Source organism: Anser cygnoides, chromosome 18, assembly GCF_040182565.1.
Source record: "Anser cygnoides isolate HZ-2024a breed goose chromosome 18, Taihu_goose_T2T_genome, whole genome shotgun sequence".
NCBI lineage: Eukaryota > Metazoa > Chordata > Aves > Anseriformes > Anatidae > Anser > Anser cygnoides.
In genome coordinates, this window is record NC_089890.1 from 1,620,353 (window position 1) to 1,641,071 (window position 20,719).

Sequence of the window (20,719 nt, forward strand, 5' to 3'; positions counted from 1 at the left end):
GCAGTTGAGATAGGCTAATTAATGGATAAAGAATGCCCTGGCTGCCCAGATGTCTTGTATGCTTTGCTGAATGGTGATCAGCATTGGTAGGCAGGATACCCTGTGTTCTCTTCAAGCTCAAAAGATTGCACTGAAGAACCATAACTCCTAGCTGCAGGTGACAGGAGACAACTTGCCTGTGGGCAGTTGAAAGTCCTAGGTACTGCACTTAAACCTGAGCCGCAGTAGTTGGCAGGACACATCTAGTGTCACACCTGCAATGCAAATGTCAGGTCACTTCAACCTTGGGAACGGGCATTGGGCCACCTGCAAGTGACAATGCACACCCCTGAAGGCAGACAGTGTCCCTGTCTTTGCAGTTTCACTGTTTCAAGGGCAGCTTGGGGGTCCAGGCTTCACTGAGGCACTAATGCAACAGCAATGATACATGTCAAAAATACAAAAGCAATTTAGCAAAATCACCCTGAGATACCTAGAATTCTGCATAAGTACAGTTTGTATGTAGAAAGCTGGATGGACGTGGTAGATTGTCAGTCAGGGTGAGCAGAGCACCTCTAGTACCAGCTTCTGCTTTTGATACTGAATTTCATTTTAGGAGTGGAAAAAAGGCATTGTATTTTCAGTTCCCAAAAACCTAACCTTCACACATATATAAATATTTGTTTTAACATGATGCATATTTGTTTGCAGCTTTCTTCTTTGTATATTTATTTATTTTTTTTTAATTTTGTCTCAGTAAGATCTGTGAAAATATTTAAACAGTAGGAAGGACTGGGTACTTAATCTTTTGGGATTTACATGGTTGATCATCAGTAACAAGTTCCTCTTGAATGTCAGTCTCTCCACAGCAGCTTGTATAATGTCCTGCAGAATGATCATAAATAACAGTACTGACACAGGGAAGGGTTTACACTGAACAGTAACTGATTTCTGAGCAAACAGAACAGAGTTAATTCCTGGTACATTGCGTATTTTTCTTTTGCTCTTCAGAATTAAGATTTCACTTTTTTAAGATTAGTGATGTACTTCTTCTGCAATTCTGGCACCAAATCATCGCAGTGTCATGAAGTATTCTGCAATAATGAAATGCTTCTGAAATCTTTGCAGCCAGTACAGGGCAGGGAATTGGGGCTATGGTTGCCTTGGAGTGCCAGTGAATGTGGTACAACATTTAGCACACAGCTCACAAACATACATTGACCATGGTTTTGCTCTTTACCTGCAGCTTCTGGGCACAACCAGAGGGATTTTCACACAAAAAATGCAACACTCTTTCCTCTAGCATGACCTGCTGAGACATCCATTGTTCCCCACTCCCACTTCCACATGTGGAGGCTCAGCAACCTTCCCATTTGTTTAATTTCCAATGGTAGAGAGAGGTTGTCAACCCCATGTAGACGATCCTGCTGCCACCACCTGCCACAAAGCCTGTCTGCCCTCAAAGGTCGTTCAATAAATGCACCTAAAATTAAAAAAAAAAAAAAAAAAAAAAAAGACAACCAAAAAAGCAGGTGCACAATGCACTGGACTGCTATCAGCCTGTGACTTCTGATGACAAAAATACTTACTACCCTCCTGGCTACAGTCTTCACTCTAAAAGTCAATGCAAATCAGGTGGTTTTCATAATACTGGCAAAAAGCAATCTATCAGCATTGAATTTATATGAATTAGATGTTTTCAAAAATATTGAACCTCATGTTTAAAGAACTGAGGAAACTCTCCCAAAGTCTTTGGTAGAGTCTTCAAGTCTGTGACATTTTTCTAGAAGGGCTGGATGAAAATGAAGGACACTGAACAGGACAAATTTCTCTCTTCAGAAGGAAGAACTAGGAAATTCATTCAGTTCTTGGATAAAGTTCTGCCAGCACTGACCAAGTGTTTGATTATTTAACTGCCAAGGTGATAAGCAAGAGTCAACACTGGCTTGTCAAGAAACCATGCCAAACCAATCAGGGCAGCAGGTACTTTGAACAAAGATAAAGATGCCACAGATAAGACCCAGTGGTGCTTTTGTCTCTGCTTCCAATTATGTACTTGTAAGCAAACTATGAAAGCCTGGTCTCAAAGAAACTAATTCAGGGTGGATATAAAACTAGCTAAATAACCTGTTATTCAGACATGAAGCACTTGATCTCTCTTTGAACGCTGGAGCACTTCTTCATCCACTCATATCTAGTGGTTTCATGTGTGGAATAGAGAGTGAGTTAGATGTGGTCATAGGAGCGGAAAATTCAGCTGAGAAAACATACCATGTGATTTCTCCTCCACCTTCTGTCTGCAGTTTGTAGTTCTGGGATACCTGAACTATATTGGTGTCTTTGTGTTTAATACATTTTGGAATGTTCTTTCTTCCATTAATTTGTCTGATCAGTCCCTGGACTCATCCTGTTCTCAATGGTTTCACAGTTATGGGCTGTGTGAAAAACCTCTCTCCTTTTGCTTATTTTTGTCCCTGTATTTGACAGTTTCATTTGGTGACTTTAGTCTTTCTATCATAAGGAGTTCTGGGCCCTTGCTGCTAATAAAAAGAGTTTATTACTCCACAGTAACATTCTTACACTCACCCATCTCACTTATCTGATCTCAAGCTGAAATTATTAAGAAATCAAAGATGAATAAATTATAGCAGCATCTTCTGTGGTTGGTTCATTCTTATCTTTCAAAATTTTTGTCTTATTTTTGATTGATATCCTTCTGGGTTTAATTTATATAATTTTGCACTTGTTCAAGTCCCCCAGTGACTTGGACAGGATGGAGGTGCCTGCTTCTGCACTGAAGAAGGCAAGACCATGTGTAGGCATTTGGCTTACTGGTGGAGGAAAAGGAAGGATAGATATGTGCTCTTCATTTTCACACTAAGATATGTTTTAAGTATTTCACCACCAGTAGAGGTGTTCAGGTATATGCACACTCTAAATCAGTACTTAATTTTCTTTTTGGTAAATTGATGGGCTTCTGAAAACGCTTGTCTGAGCCTAAAAATTTGGCTACTTAAACTGAATTTAAAACAGAGTACTCTTATTTTCTGAGTACAGTTTTACCAGGCACAAGTGCCATCTATAGTTTTTTTGTTGTTGTTTTTTTGTTTTTTCACGTTATGGTCATGAGCATTGTCTTTTGAAATAATCCTGACTGATGTTCAAAGAAGTAAATTCTTTCTTCTACCTTCCTGTTTGCCCACTGAAGTGCAGCCCTTTTTCCCACTGATCCACCTTGTTCTGTGCAACTACCTTGTTCTTTGTCCAGTCTTTTTCATCCACAATGATCAACAGAGACTTTATTTTAATTTCCAAATCATTGATGATCTGACAAGTTTTTAATTATACTAATAATGTTATTAAGCAATTTGAAATGGGAGACAACTTTGGTTTTCCTTGATACAAATTTTGGCAAGTACCTGAAATGGCACTTACCCAACTAAGTCACTTTAAAATAAGGTTGCAATTTTATTTTATTTTATTTATTTATTTTTTATAAATATCATTTCTTCACTCCTGCCAAATCCACAAATTCTGATGGCTGGTTACTGCTTACAGTTTTGTGTTGTGCTATGACAAATGCAAGCAGGCTTCTTCTGCACACTTATGGTCAGCAGTTCATATTGCATATTCTGAAAATACAGGGCACACACACAGAAACTGCATGCAAGTCCACAGGTCCACCGGGCAGACATTCTTATTTTCACCTTTGTATACTCTGCAAACACATGTTGGCAAAATGACACATTTCTGGCTTTCCAAACCAGCAGACATGTCAACCAAAAGGGAGAAAGAAGCCAAATTCCACCATCATCTTCTACCTTCATAAAATTAAGATGATCTCTTTCACCTTGCAGAAAAGAAATGTGTGCCTTTATTCTTTTTCGTTTTTTACTGTTTTTTTTTTTTTTTTTTTTTTTTTTTTACCAAAAAGGAATAGAGAAGTGTGCACCTTTCTTAATTCAGGAAAATAAACCAGCAGATATTTCCTCTTGGCTCAACCTGGTCCCAAGTTCTCCCTTTTTGGCCACACCCAGGTCAGACCCAGCTGATTTCTGCCCTGCTGCAGATGTTATAAATGACTGGCTAGTTTCCTAGTCTTATGAACTCTGCAGAGATGGAAGGTAAGATCAGTGCTTTTTAATCTTAAGTCTATATTTAACCAGTTTGGTATTTCTGGTGTGGGTATCGATGCATTCCTTAGCTGAGCCCAAGGAGATGAGGAGACAGAGTAGAGCATTAGGAGCTGGTGTCTCTACTTACTTCTTCCAGCATACCTGAAATACATATATTTTGAGAAGTGGGAAAAAGGAGCTTTCCTCCCTCATGTAGCATTACACTGCAGTAAAAGACTGAAAGGAATAAGCAGCTGTCAATCCCTGTGAAGAATTTCCCCAGGCTGCAAATACAAATAGCCTGGCTCACGATGAGAATTTCACCAGTTCTTCCAAATTTTATCTTTATTTCCTGTTCTAAACTGTTAAAATATTGACTAAATGGCTTTATATATATACACAATTACTACCTTTTGGTTAAGTAATTCCTTCCCGGGAAGTCGCTCTGCTACTGTATATATACTCTCTCTATATAAAGTCTGGAGGACCAGTGCTAGATTTGCCTCCTCATCAGTAACAAGACTGAGAAGGAGCAGAGAGGGCAGGCTGACCATGAATTTATGGAGTCTCCTTCACACCAGCCACCTGCAACGGACCCTCCCAATCTCTGTACAGTGGGACACTGCCCTCTTCCAACACACTTTCGTGACAACCCTTGTCACTGAAGGTTGAACTGCATTTGGCTATCTCCTTGGCAATCACTCAGTGCAATTCATTAAATGTCCTACATCACAGGTTCAGCCTTGTGTCCCACCAAGACCTGCAGCTGCTGTCTTTGCAAGTCAGAGTCCCAACTACAAACCTGATCAGAGGGGTTCTATATTTTATTCCTGGATCCTGAAAGATATATTCCAACCAAACAGGGCCTGTCAATCTCTTCTGATGGTTCAGGGAAGCTCTGCCCATTCATTTATGTGAACTGAGAATTTTTATATTTTGTTTTTCTCTAGGTATAAAACTGATAGTAACTCTGCTAGGAGTAATCATCACCCTCTGCTTAGTTGGGCCATTGGACTCCTCATTAAATCGTAAGTTTGCTTTTCCTCCTGCTGATATTGTACTTGAAAGGGTGTGATGTTTTATGGGCCATTTGAGTCAAAACTCAGTCAGTCAGATTTCCTAGTTAGTCATAGTTCCAATATAAATTTGAAATACCCTGCAGATTTGCCCACTGACAATGAAATCAATGCCTAAGAAGTTTGTCTATGTTGGGTCTTCCAAGGGCGTGAGTATCATTTCATGACAGTAAAACTGGTCACAGACCATATATATTTGGCTTCTTCCATGTTATATCTTAAGTGAATGTCCCTCCTTAAAGGGAAGAATAACTTCAAAAAGAAGGGTGAAAATTAACTTTCTAAAGACCTCCCAAAGCCAACAGAGTCAAGTCTGACATGGATAATAAGCTATCACTTTATGGTCACTTACTGTCCTATAACTTTCATGACCTCAGTGATGGGGCGAACCAGGTGAACAGGAGGAACAGATAAATCTGTCAAAGTAGTGCTAAAAACTTAGTGAGAATTACAAGCAAAGTGAGTCAATGTGCCCCAGCACCCAGAGATAGAGTAGGATGTGTAGCTCCTGCCGTGCACTACAAAGTATCCTCAATTTCTGCTTTTTTTTTTTTTTTTTGAGTAGAGCACTTAGAAGTGCTATCAGACTCATCTCTCCTGAGCAGCATAAATGAAGCCAGGCAGCTGGTGGATGCAGCGTACTTAAATGCCCGAAAATGGTGAGTCTTTTTTTTTTTTTTTTTTTGCACAACAGCTTCACCATTTTAAGGCAATAAGAGAAAATATATTTGTTCCGCTCTCCAGTGTGTGTCTATTAAGGAGACACCTTTATCTAAGGACTCTCCCTGTTATAGCTGAAGAGGTCCTTTTCCTCAGTTTGGCTGGATCTGGTGTCTAGTGGTATGAGCATGCTGAATACATGCTGAGTCCTCTCCTGGCTGCTGAAGTTCTGCCTCTCTCCAGAAGAACCACAGTCATCAGAGTGGTGCAAAGGAGCAGCCTTGCACAAAAAGTTTCAGTGTCACCGAATTTAAAGGGAGTCAAAAACCAGGAATTGTTTTATACCATTTGTATTGTCCCCAAAAGCCAGTTCCAGGAAGCAGGCTGTTTTGGGGACGAGTTTCTCTCTCTACAAAAGGTCCCTGGGGCCAGGAACAGAAGCAGCATATCCAAGACTGTTTCTGTTCACAGAATATATATTGGGACATCCTAAATGTGAAGTTTTATCCAGTGACTGAATAACTCAATTTTCCACAGATTTTTTTCTAGCTTTTCATATAGTTTAACAGGACTCATTGTGACAAGGATGTAAAGCAAACTTGAAAGGGATTACAATGACTTGTTTTCCAAAATTTACCTAAGATAGAGATATGCAAACCTGATGAGCAGTCAGTTTGCCGTAAGTGAGCAGAGCCTTCCCAGGGACCTGGCAGTGCTGTCATGTCTAAATACACCAGCCCTGCAGGACAGAAGAGGTCACTTCATGGGACTCTTTCCTGTTTAGCTTAAAGCAAAAACTAGAGGAAAAAGTTGCCAGCCCCATGGATTTCCTGAAGCACTTAAAGGAGCCTGTAGGAAGAACCAGATCTGCAGTCCGTGCTGCCGACTATTTGGAAACTACCTTGAAACTCCTCAAAGAAAAGCTGCAGCTGCCTGGGAAGGGGAGATTCAATGTTACAGGTAATGTGGTTTAGTCCAAAATATCTTGCCAACAGCAGAAAAGCTATCATAGTAGGCACATCAGAGAGCAGCTCTGCCATGATCCAAAAGCCCTTCCCCACAGAGGCACAGCTGGTTCTGTTTGACTTTATGGTCCTGGGTGAGTAGATCCTGTAAGCAGTGGAAAGATAAAGTGTGTTCAGAGGCAGACCCAGACCACCTGGTGTTTTAATCATCTGTTTGGCACTGCCTGTTTCAATTCATATCTTTGATTTAAAAAAAAAAAAAAAAGCCTAGGGTGAATGGGGTAGTAACAATGTTGCTAAGAATAAGTGGAATAAATCTGGGACAAACCATGCTGAGTGTCAGGAGACTCTAGCCTCCGAGGACAGAAGCTCATCTACGTGCTCATGATTTTGTTCCTAGTCAAATGTAAAACTTTGCTGGTGATGATGGTCCACAAATCTCCTGGAAAGTTGTTCCATGCCATCCCAGCTTTCCTTGCCCAGAGATGACAAAAGGTTTTAGGGATCAAATTAACGATGGAAATGCAGCAGAAATTCCACAGTCCTGACTCAGCTCACAGCTAGTGTGCCTCTAGTCAACCCAGCCCTGCCTGTGCTAGAAAATATAAAGGACATACAGATGAGCAATTTCTCATCTATTCTGCCTGAATGTTTCTGAGATATCAACCAAACTGGGCTCTTCAAATCATTCCAGTGTTCCTGACCCCAATGGATTAATTCCTAGGACAATTAAAACAATTGTCATGTGACCTTGCTGATGTTGGAGGTACATTGTGTCACAGCTGAGGAGCGTGCACCAGCCACCTGGGCTCTTTGGGCTGAGCACAGCTGCTGGAGCACAGGCTGCAATGCCAGGTAATTGGCAGCTGCAACATGCCCACCATCAAGCTGATGCTGACAATTTGCTGGTGCAAAGGAGTTCTTCTTTAAGACAACTTCACTAGTGCTGAGCCCTGCGGTGTCATCCCTTCCTGCTAAACCTCATAGCCTTACCACTATTCTCATAGTGTCTCACATCTCCTCTTCATTTTTTTTTTGTAGTTACTAGACTCAGTTACTTAGTAAGAGCAGAGTAATTCTGGATGAGCTAATGGTCCTTGGCACAGAGAGAGACAGACAGGCACAAGTTATTCTGGGGAAACCAGTTACTGCACATCAGCTGGTGCACAGCAACTTTTTGCGTATGCGTTCTTAAGCCAATAAATGCCATGTGATAAATATCTGTAACAGAACAGAGATAAGTGGAGACCTACATTTGGTCAGATGAATCATGAGCTGAACTTCAACGTAACTACCCCTAGGTAACTTCAGGAAAGCTGTCAACTCTAGACACCAAAAGTCAGTGCATGAACCTCCATTTGTGATTCATTATCAGAGAAAATTCATTGAGCTTGTTAAAGCCATTGTACAAGTTTAAATCCCTGAGGAAAAGTGTTATCTGGTGGGATTTAGTTGCTGACACTTTCAGCATAGACCCACTGTTTCCCATGCCAAGATTCTCGTGTTGCTGAGAGATGAAGTAGGCAGATATTGATGACAGATTGTATTCCACAAGAAGAGTGCATTTTCTGCCAGTTTAAATCAGAGGAAGTTTAAAATAACATTTGATGTTGGTGCAGTGGATGCTGACCTTACTAGGGATACAGAAATTTCAAGCATTAACTTAGAATACCAAGAAGATACAATAAGAGTGAATGTCATTTTGCATGGTTTCTTTTGCAGACCTCCTAGACAGAAAACAGAAGGAGATGATTTCCAGAGAAACTGGCTGTGACTATCAGATTCATTCTATTAAATGCCCAGAGGATGACAGTTATCGGACCATTACTGGAGAGTGTAACAACAGGTAGGATTTGTATGTGGGCAAGGATTTTCCAGTTTATGCATTGACTCAGGTTAGATGTCTTAAAGTCATTTGTGTACCTTTCAACAGGGCAAGAAGAGTGAAATGTATTTTTTTTTTTTTAGTGGTGCCTGTATCAGGTGTTTCATTTCTACTTATACCTGGCAGGAAAAAGATATCATGTCTTGAAAACTTTGCATATAAGTCCACTGCTCTCCATACGTTGCTTTGGCTGAAGGAAAGGAATTCCTGGGGTGGGGGAAGGTCAAAAGTTGGGGAAAGAATATGTGGGGACTATGGAATCCTACCCCCCTCTCTGCTTGAGGCCCCAGAAAACCGCCCCTTCCTCCTTTGTAATACTAGTAGTATTAACTTTCCCAGCCTTAGGGAGACTCCAAGTTTTGAACCTGATGAGTGTTGATTATAAAAATTTTTAACTTCAGATTTCTTGGACATAGTACCTAAACAATATTTTTAAAAACATAGGTCCATGGGTCCTGTGAATATAAATAATCCTTGTTTGTTATACTCCACTAAGAATTACGGCACATATGATTAATTTTGGTGCCTGGTTTGTATAAACATATCTTTATAACTCTCAGCATATCTCTGGCTACCCAAGTACACACTCTTGTGATGCGTAAGAATGGGAAGCAAATAAGACTTTGGTTCTTGGCTTTTTAGCTCTGCATAGCATGATCCCTTAAGCTGAAAAAAATGAGTTTTTCACTTTTCTGGGCATTGTCACTTCCTGGTTTAAACCTAGGATCATACTCTGGTTTGTTTCTCCTTGATAGTGTTTTGTTTGTTTGTTTTTGTTGGGTTGGGTTTTTTGATGAGCAGATGGCAAAATTTCTAGCCTGACACTTGGAAAGCAAAGCATACTGTCCTGTTCTGCCACAGATTTGCTGCCTGATGTGCTAACTCCAGACCCCAAATGTGATTGCACATCACGGCTCTATATCACCTGTGCAGGGAGCTCACACTCAGTGCTGGCATTATGGTTAATCTGTACTTTCGGTCAGTCCCCAGAGCCTTCAGCACCCAAAGAGCAGCTATGCCCATGCTGATTTTTAGGCTCAGAGTAGGGTTGTCTTCAGGCTTCCTAATCCAGTGAGATAACACGATACTCGGTAACAAAGGCACTCTGTGTTATATAAACACTTTAAAATGGATCTTGCTCAGCTTGAGATGCACACCATGAGATAGTGCTTGAATACTTTGCAAAAATTTCCTGTAAGGACAATAATAGCAATCAAAATGAGCTGTGGTGGTAATGGGCTCTGTACTGATTTATTTATTTTGTAATTGCTTCAGCTATGGTGTGGCATTTGTTCTAGGGCATGCTCTTATTTCACAGCACATTGGTGTGAATTCTGGGTATACTACCCCTTTTTCAGTATAGACAGGTATTACCCTGTGTTTATTGAGTTAAAAGCTTATACACAGACAGTTGATGTGCATAAGCTGATATTCAGTAACTGTCTTCCTCAAAATAGCCTGTTTTACTGTGTCCCTAGAGTCACAGATCATTAGCTCAACCAGTATTACTGTTCTGAACAAGTTTTACTGCGGTTATTGATAACATATTTATAGAGTAGTGTAGAAATATATAACCTACCTCCTTTCAAGATTGCCTAGTTAACTGAAGTTAACCTTGAGTTTATTGACTGAGTGATTTCAAAGGATGTTTGGGGAAAAAATCTGATGTTTCATAGTTGCCTACAAGGAATTTGCTTTTAGTGTTTCAAGTCACGACCAGGACTAACTCTCTTATTGTGCCAAGTCAGCTGAGGAAACCTGTCTTCAAAACTGGTAGGCACATAGATATGTTTAAGAATGCTCTCATTGCAACTATTCATTTGTACTGCAAATAGGGCCAATGATGCATTGGACTATAGTAGGAGGAACATGATGTGCAGATAGAGGGTCGAGTTTTGGATACTTCAAAATTCATGAGGGATGCAAAAAAACTAGTGAGGATTTAACAGCAGACTTCCAGGAATATCAGGAGCCTGGAGCACGTGGCCTCTGAGAAGGGGTGAAGGGAGCTAAACTTCTGTAGTTTGGCTAGGAGGAGGCCAAAGGCAGATCTAGTATCTGCATCAGCTGTTAGAAGTGTAGCTACTAAGCAATGGAGTCAAATTCTTCTAATCAATGTGGGAAAATATACTTACCATAACTACAGATTGCACTTTGAGCTGTTCATGCTGGACAAGGGGAAAACTTCCTGAAGGTGCAGCCTTGGGACTGGTCTCCACTGAGGTGAGGGACCTTCGTCCTTTGGAGGATCTTCATCCTTTGAGGCTTCCAAGCTTCAACTGGACAAAGCATGGCCACCCTGATAATTGGTGATGGCCTTACTGTGAGACTGTGATTTTGTGTGACCAAGGTGCTACAGAGATATAAATTCCAAATAAAATTAATGTTACGAGGAATCTTTTCTTATTTTTTTAAAGTTTATTTAGATAAACTTTAATAAATAAACTTAAAAAAATAAGAAGATTCCTCGTGACATTATATTAATTTTATTTGGAATTTATAATAATAATAATCCACAGTCATAATCTTGGTATTGTTTACTTCTCAGTGTTTTCTGGCTATCACCTTTGTTACTGGAACAATCAGACATGGATTAAAGGTCTGCAAAGCATTTGTCTACAAGCCTGAAACAAATTATTTATGAAATAATACCAGTGTTTGCATTTCTTCTTGTGATGTTCCAGAAAGCATTCTCATTTGGGGGCCTCCAACCATGCATTTGCTCGCTGGCTCCCAGCAGCATATGAAGATGGAGTGTCTGTTCCCAGAGGAGTAAGTGAAGGAAAGCTTTACAATGGATTTCCACTCCCACTGGTGAGAACAGTTACTCTTGTCTGAGTAATAGTAGCAGACACTGCCCTCACGATGTCCATCAGAAGTGAAACAATGACAACACCTAGAGTGTAAATTGGCTGCTAAATCAGGTGCTAATTTAGAGCTTGTTTTCTGAAACTAAGTTGTGGCATGGGCTCATGTGTTTGTCAGAGACAGAGATGAGAAAAAATGATGTAAGTAGTTCACTAAGCAAAGCACGGACAACATCAAGATATTTTCAGAAGTGTGCATTCTCAGGTCTGATGCAGACAGCACCAGGGTGGGCTCAGATACAACAGGGTTTTTATACATGCAAGGAGACTTGGCTGTTCCTAAGCCATCTTCTTGACTTTACGGGTACGTGCACATACCTCAGATTGAGCCTGCCATGAAGCGAGGCTTGGCTGAGTGACTGTGGAGTTAAGATGGTGCTGCAAAAGGGCTGGAGGCTATAATCACATCAATTTTAGTCCAACCGAGACATGACATGGGGCTGTTCAAAGCCATAATTAACTCTTATGAACATATCTGAGATCATCTTAGCCATGTTCTCACAGTAGGTGTTATGCTGAGAGGTAAATTCACCTTGGAACAGATAGTCCAAACACCTTAATTTTGATTTTCTGCAGGTTCGAAAAGTGTCCAATGAAATTGCTCGAACAGGCAATGAGAACATTACTCAGGATCAAGAGCTCTCTCTTTTCTTCATGCACTGGGGCCAGTGGGTCAACCACGATATAGACTTAGCCCCTTCCAGTGGTGCAGGAGCAAACCCGGATCTTCACTGTGAGACCGACTGTACCTTCAAGTCCCCTTGCTTCCCAATCAAGGTACCATGAATTTTGTTCCATCCCACACCACCTTAATAATAAATAAAACCACACAACTTTCTCTGAGGCATTGCTTACGTTTGTTTGCTTTAGTTCCCCCCCGATGACCCACGGGTGCTGAGATCAAATTCCTGTATGCCGTTCATCCAGTCAGCTTCAGTGTGCAATCCCAGGACATTTACCCGCGAGCAGATCAATGCAGTCAGCTCATTCATTGATGCCAGCATGGTGTACGGCAGCGAAGACTCTGTGGCAAAGAGTCTTAGAAATCAGACCAACCAGATGGGTTTGTTGGCTGTGAACCAGAACTTTACTGATGCAGGGTTGGAATTATTGCCCTTTGAGAACAAAACCAAAAGCGTTTGTGTACTCACAAACAAGAGTATGAACATCCCCTGTTTTAAAGCAGGTAAGGTGCATCCGTGGAGTAATTTTCTGCTGGGAGTGACAATGATATCTTAATGGTCCATAAAGCCAAAAAGGCTCATTATGGTCAATTGTCTCATGTCTCTATATTTGTATGAGGCGCTGCAAGACTCGAATTTATAAGGTGAAAGACAGAGACCACTCATAAATTTAGAGAGAGTAATAACAAAACAATTATTGTTTAATTAAATACGAAAGTGATTTTGTTTTCATTTCCAGAAAGAGTTACAGCAAATCACACCCCCCCCCCCTTTCAAAAGTTTTTTCAAAGGTAGGAGATTTTTTTCAATAGAATAAATACCAGAGTTTAAAACTTCCCAGTGATTTTTTTCCCTCCTACCTAGAATTCACCAGTTTTCAATTCAATAAATACTAAAAATTAAAAGCTCTTAAATTCTGTTAATAACTTCTTGGTACCACATTCTAAATTTTTAATATTTAAGAATATCCCAACATATATCTGAAGACAAGTCTAGAAATATCAGTCTGAATTTTAAACAAGACAATGACTCAAAAGGTAATAATTTAAAATGGGAACTAGTCCAGAATAAGTACAATATTAAAAAAAAAAAAAAAAAACTAGAAATGTGAAGCTTCCAAAGGTAATGGTAAGAATATAGTGTGTACCCATTACATAATATTGTCACTTTCCTTCCACACGAGAAGAGTCCCTTGCTGAATGAGGAGAGACTCGGTGCTTCTTCCGTCAGCTGCCTGAGGGACTTTGCCACGTCTCCTCAGTTTTCTCTCCAGCATCTCTGCTGAAAGTACATTCACAGGCCTCTCGGAGGTGTTCATAACTTGAGTGAACTGAGATAGATTTTCAAAACCAAACATTCACAGCGATACAAAGGAAGATAGTTAAAAGCCTTTAGGTACAAGAGGAACACAGATGTTAGATTTTCACAAAATGATATGTTTACAGCTGCTTCATGAACAAGTGCAATTTAGCTTAAATTGCCCAAAGCCCCCTCTCCAAGGTTTTTGGATAAATGATCTGGATTGTCTGTGACTGAAACAAATATCTGGCATGAGTGCTAGGAAGTGTAACCACAAGCATTACTGTCAGTAGCACTATTGGTTGCTGCTTGTCTGTCCTAACATCAAAATCTGCTGTTGAAATAAAAAGCAGCTTACAAACTTCCTAAAGTATTTTCATTTATAGGTGACAAACGGGTAACTGAAAACCTGGGACTTTCTGCTCTGCACACTGTCTTTCTCCGAGAGCACAATCGCCTGGTTACAAAGCTGGGGAAGTTAAATCCTCACTGGGATGGAGAAAAGCTTTACCAAGAGAGTTGAAAGATCGTAGTTGCCATGACCCAGGTACCAACCACTACTCACTGTTTATCACTTGCATGCTTAGAAATTGATTTTATTCCTGTCAAAGGAGGAAAGATAATGCTTTGCATAACTCATGGAGATATTTGTGGGAGTTGAAAACTCGTGAATAAGCACAGTCCACCTGAGACAGTATGCATGTCCAGAGGTTTTTTGAAACCCACATGTACTTTCTTTAGCAGATATGAAGATGTTCAATTCAGCTGTTCTCTTTGTCACCTTGTGTAGTAACAACAGGTTGGAAATCACTGAAAGTCCTCCTTCCCTTTCTCTAATGCAAATAACATTGCTGCCTTTTTTTTTTTTAAAATCAATTATTTTACCTCAGCATCTCCTGCCAGACTCATATTATTGCTACAGCTTTTTTTTTTTTTTTTCTTCCATGAATATCTTACAATGCCTCTGCCACTGGTCTGAGATTCTATGTTCACTGAGATTCCATGTTCTCTTTGACATTGATGGCATTTCTGCTACAGCTGCTGACCACTTGCTCTGCTTTTATACCTTTTTCAGATAATAACATACAGGGATTATCTTCCACTTGTGCTTGCAGAGGAGACTAACAGGTGGATACCCTTGTACAGGGGTTACAATGAGACTGTGGATCCTACGGTATCAAATGTTTTCTCCCTGGCTTTCCGATTTGGTCATACCTCAGTACAGCCTTTTGTATCCCGTTTAGATGACAGTTTTCAGCCTACGGGTTCACTTTCCCACGTCCCTCTTCATTTGACATTTTGTGCTTCTTGGAGAATTATAACAGAAGGTAAGAACATAGGGCAGCTAGCAGTCCTGATCTGGTCCTGAAGTAGGCACTCAGGTGGAGGTACACTGGTTAGACACACAAGCCGAGGCTCCAAAAACTGCTTTAGCTCCATTTACTTAATTGTTAACACAAATTACAGTGCCATTGAGATTGAAAGTTGCTCATGACATGTCTACCCAAGGGGCTGAAGACAAATGAGTGGTCTGCTAGATGTGGGACATCAGAACAGTCCTGCAGAACTGTCTCCAAACACAACATGAGAACATTGGACCTGTACTGTACCCAGGGGAAGGAGCTTTGCCCAAAATTACATGCTGTAATACTCCAATTACTGAATGTTATTGAGCACCCGGTACACCATTGCATTCATATTCTGGACGTGCCAGTAAATAACCAGAATATGTAACAGATCAAATCTGCATCTCAGGTGGCCGTCCGCCTCTCATCTCCGTGAGACCTGACAGTGCGAGCGAGCACTGTGCCTTCACTCAAATACCGTAATTGCTCATGCTGTTCTGGGGGGCACAAGATTCACAGTGCCAAAGATCAGTCAACCAAAATTTAGGCCAGACTAAGCAAGTTTTTTTATAACCCCCTGTAATTGGTAGGCATTGCCAGAGGGTGACACATCAATCCAACTGACCTAAGACAGGGTAATTGCTTTCTAGTGGTCTCTTTATGACTCTAAAGACAATTATGGGATCCATCTCTTATACAGCTGATGTCTGCAGGCATGAATCTTTCCAAGGAAGACAAATGTCTCCTCCAAAATGAATTATCTCACTAATTATGGAAAATATACCAAAATATATGCATGCAGCCAGTTTTACTGTGTTTTTTGTAATTCTGTCTTAATGACTATGAAAAAGACATAGACAAACAGACATGAATTGATTTTATTTTTTTCATTTAATGTTCCAGTAAATATTTCTCAATTGATAGCTAATTCTAAACAAAGTAAATTGCAAAACAAAACTTTGGATGGAACCCCATACATCAGTGTGTGCTGGGGACTGACTGCCTAAGGAGCAGGTCTGCAGAAGGGGACCTGGGGGTCCTGGTGGGCAACAAGTGCATTTAAGGTTGCAGAAAGGAAGGCTGAGGGACAGGAAGGGGTAGGGAATCTGGTTGCTAAAGGGGGGCCTTATCAGCTGGCCTTTGCGGATATGTACATAGGCACTAGCATATGCTGAGATGGAATTGTGGAGGTAGGTGAACACCACGCCGCTCAGAGTAGAAAAAGCATCTAATGCAGCACTGTTTCAGCTGCATAGAAGGGCCCATCAAAGCTGGAACTTGGTAAAAAGAGAAGTCCTTTCCTGATTTGCAATGAATGCAGGTGGCGTTGACCCTCTGATACGAGGCATGGTTGTTGATCATGCAAAACTAATGAAACAGAATCAAATGCTTGTTGAGGAGCTCCAGAACCACCTTTTTGAACAGACTGCTGTAATGGGTCTGGATCTAGCAGCCCTGAACTTGCAACGGGGAAGAGACCATGGCCTTCCAGGTAAGGAGACACAAGTCCACAGGTCCTGTGAATAAAATTCCTTTTTCTTTGTTGTTTATAGCAGCTTCATGAATGTACCAAGCTTTTTCCAAACCAATGAGAAAAAAAAAAAAACAGTACTTTGATTTGAGGTGGAAGAATAGATAGACAGACTCAGGGAAGAAGAGGTCTATATTATACAGATCTTTCTCTGAGGAATTAAGAAGAGGAAAAAGGGCCTGGAGGGCAAAGATGATAGTTGGAATAATGTATTAAAGAGTGGAAGAAGCAGTGGTGTGTTGCCAAGAAAGCGTGTGGGGTACAGAAGGTACAGACCCAAGTGACAAAGTTCAGTTTTCATCTAAGCTGGACAGACCATCGGTTCTTTGCCCATCAAGACTTGTTTTATGTCTTCAGACAATCCACGACTCTGAGCAGAAGTGGTTTACACCCATGGGGATGATTGCCCCCAGGTGCTGCGGAGGAATTGGTGTTATTGGGATAAGCACAACAAAATGTTGCTCTTTCCTACGATTTTGATCCTAGACATTTTGCCTCCCAAAACTGCAAGAACTGGTGCATTCACCCTCAGCACCAGGTAGCTCTAAGTGACAGGATGGGCTGAACCGGTAGTCATGTGTAAAGAAAACCCAAAATGTTAGTCTGTGCATATAAAAACAACTTTTGAAAACATGGCATTTGTTGTGACTGTCTCTACCTAGATAAGAATGTCTTCCAAATCCTTTAATGCCATGTGAAGAAGCAGACGTTGCTCATGACCTCAGGGGTCTGTTTAGCTCCTGAGCATAAGCAGATAGTGGGGAGACATGGGTCCTGACCAGCTTCTGCTTTTGCAGGTTACAATGCCTGGAGGCACTTCTGTGGGCTCTCCCAGCCTCAAAGTGTAGAGGAACTCTCTGAGGTGCTAGGCAACTCCAAATTGGCCAAGAAGTTCATGGACTTGTATGGGACACCAGACAATATTGACCTCTGGATTGGGGCAATTGCAGAGCCCTTCATTCCCCAGGGTAGAGTCGGGCCCCTCCTGGCCTGCATCATTGGCACCCAGTTCAGGAACCTGCGTGACGGAGACAGGTAGGTAGCTCTCCCATGGCATTTATTATGGGGGAAAATGGTTACGTTTTATGTCTTGCACTGATCCAACCCATCTCTAACACATCACTGAGTGCTCCCAGCAGGACTCACACCTTGATTTTAGCCCTAGTTGTCAAAGGGTTCTTTCTTACAGCCCAGCCATACAGACCCATGTGTCTGAGGAGCACCAGCTCCAGGCCATGGGTGATCTGCAGCAGGCTCTGCCTGAGGTGACATTTGCTCTCAAGGTACGGAAGGGAGGATCAGTCACTGTGTCCCAGCAGCCTGGTGATGCTGTGTAATGGCAGATGAGTGTGGCAGAAGTCACACCTGGAGACACCTCTTTCCAAAGTGTTGTGCTTATGGCCTGATGAATCAAGGTGGATCTGAGTCAGGATTCACCTTGGCCAGATTTCCATTTTGGGAAGTAAACAGCATCAAGTACCTTGAAGGAAACTATAAGCTGCTTCTGGAAATATCGTTGCAGATTCTGGTGGGAGAAACCAGGAGTTTTCACTCTGCAGCAGTTACATGCACTGAAAAAAGTTTCGCTGTCAAAGGTGATCTGTGACAATACTCATATCAAAAAGTTACCCCGGAACATGTTCCAAGCCAGCACTTATCCTGAGAACTTTGTTGACTGCCATGAGATTGACATGCTCAATCTCTCAGCCTGGAAAGATGAACCTGAGAGTGGCAGGAAAGGTACTCAGGGGACTTCCCTTGTCTCTCAAAAATACTAAATCTGATCTACAATGTCAGACTCTCTTGCACCTAAAGAAATAAAAGAATTAAGGTCATCATAGTGATCCTGCCCCCAGAATACAGTATGTCCATCCATTCAGCCCCACTCAGACACAACAGGAAGCAGACAAGTTGTTAGCCTACTCTCCTCATAATCCACTCCTTAGCAGCCTAATTCTTCCTCTTCAACTCGATGGAATATCCCTGACAGTCCAATCTGTTTTGGCCCCTGTGAATGTGTCCTTCTCTAGGAAACATTCCAAGTTGGATAATTTATTCCAAGACATCTGGAGTCTTTCTTCATAGGAAAGGTGTCTATGAAGAAATCAATCAGAATTATCCAAACTGCTTCAAACTCTTGCTCTGCTGATCTAAGCCCCTGCTTTTCTCTTGCCTTCCCCAAAGAATTACAGTATTTTAAGTTACACTGTCAAAACAACTCCAGGTATATGGCCTGACACAACAGTAATTTAACACACACAGTCAGTGATTATGATGTGCCACATCCTGAAAGACAGTAAAACAATGTCTTCATAAAAAAGACAAGGAACTAGCTGTGTCCTCCTACTGATATATATATTTTTTTTTGGCACAAGCTCTCCCAGTTGGAAATGATGTAGAGAGAGCAAAGACTTGCAGAAGACAGAGCAGAATGTACTGCATCAAGTTTTTCCTTCTAGCAACCCATGTATAGATTATCACAATATATTGGGATCACCTAGTTTGTTCTTTGCAAGGCACAGAGAGTAAAACATCTCCTGTGCTGAGTTTGATTAACTGTGCTTGGAATAGACACTGGCATTTAAGAAAGACATTTGATGTAAGGGCTGAACAGTGGTGACTCCACCCCGTTCTTCAGGAGCCAAATTCAGCTGCTGCTTCCCTTCTCTATGAACAATAGAAGCTTCCTCAATTGTTTTATTAACTTTACCTTATGGTCAGTGAAATTTGCTGAGCCACTTCCTCTGGTCTTTTTATCACCACCCTGGGAGGAAGCTGAGCTGTTTGCATAATGCAGCAACAGTGAAATCCCAGGGTATTAAAAAACAACAGCTAAGAGTTAAACCTTGTCAAGTGCCATGCAATTGCCCCCAAAAGCACAAGTTCAAACAGCTTCCTGGTGCTAGGTCACTGAAGGTACCTTTTGACAAGACATCACAGTGTCTCAAGGAAAAAGGATACACAGGTGAATCAGGCTTTCTGGCCCAATATTCAGTTACTCATTGAACAATGACTAATTTAAGCTATGGAGTCAAATAAAAATGTGGAGAGGAATACTGTGTCCAGCAAAGAATTTCTGCTGTTCAGTAGCCTTTTCTGCTTCATTTACAGCTTCTAATCTTGCTCTTCCAACCAGTACTGGAAACTTTTTCTGATGGCACTAAGCTATTTTGGGAAACTACTGCCTATATGTCATGTTCAACCAACTGCTGTTGATTGAGCATCTGGCATGTGTTTCCCCAGAGAGGAGCTCAAGACTGAGACCACTGTTTTATTTGCTGTACTGCATTTTTTTTTCATTCATTTGTAAAAGCTTCCTGTAATGAAATTCTTCAGGTAAGGTAGTGACATTTTATCACCTATTGCCTTAAAAATTTTCAGAGGTTTACAAAACTCAGTTAGGTGCTGTTTGTTTTATGACTGTTTAAAAGCTCAATCAAAGAAGAAATTTTCTGCTTCCCATCCTGAAGGGGAGGCAAATCTGGAAGCCAAGGTGCTTGCATAAACAGGTTGCAAACATTGTCCTTATTTATGATTTCTTAATAGTAGTGGTAATTTAGCCTTCTAAATCAAATTCCTTACCCTTTGTATCTGCTCAGAATCTAGCAAGTGCATGTAACATGTAATCTTTATCCCAATGTTACTTATCTCCTTGTTTTGCTCGAGTGTAACATGGGTGGGGGGGGAAGGGCTGTTTCTAGTTAGCAGTGAGATTTCACTCTCTGAAGACGCTGGAGAATGGCAGCTGCATCTTGAAGCCTAGAGACAACTTTTACTTAAACTCCATTGTGAAGATGTGTTTGGCTGTGCTGGGCATTAATAAAATACATTAAATTCACTCATCTGCATTTGGCATCCATTCTGGTACGTCAAACATCTGTCCCAAAACATTCTTTGACTATGGTTCATAGCTAAACTTATCAGCACAAAAAAAACCGAAACCTGTAAATTGACTGGTATGTAAACCACAAACATTAGGGCTAAAAATTAATCACCTGGCTGAAATGATCACTCCCAAGACTGTATTAAATCAGTAAACACCAAACATGCAAAAATTAAGTTTCTATTTCTCCTTGGCACAACCAGGAGGGAAAGAGGGGAATGGGAGCAAGAAGGCAGCAGTTTAAGGTGGAGTCATGCCTGAAGCTTCTGGGTGGAGCTGGTACCTCTCTGGTGAGGACTAATGAAGGAGATGCTTGTAAATTTCCATGGCTACAGCAGCTGCATGCAGGCTTCGCCTAGTGGATGTGCAGGCATTTTTGTCTCAGCCCAGAGTGCCCCACGCTGCCCACTGATAGCTGCCAGGCGTGTGA

At 41.2% G+C, this 20,719-nt stretch overlaps 1 protein-coding gene across 1 annotated transcript; it reads left to right on the forward strand.

Moving 5' to 3' along the window:
• Positions 1 to 5,048: 5,048 nt before the first annotated feature.
• LOC106041022 (myeloperoxidase-like) lies at positions 5,049 to 19,982 on the forward strand. Its single transcript, XM_013189244.3, is given in 12 exon segments — positions 5,049 to 5,122; positions 5,736 to 5,829; positions 6,615 to 6,790; positions 8,518 to 8,641; positions 11,365 to 11,494; positions 12,124 to 12,324; positions 12,418 to 12,733; positions 13,916 to 14,076; positions 14,605 to 14,857; positions 16,197 to 16,367; positions 17,204 to 17,441; positions 17,929 to 19,982. Coding segments are annotated over 10 exon segments (1,989 nt in total). The 5' UTR covers positions 5,049 to 5,122; positions 5,736 to 5,829; positions 6,615 to 6,651; the 3' UTR covers positions 18,185 to 19,982.
• Positions 19,983 to 20,719: the final 737 nt, after the last annotated feature.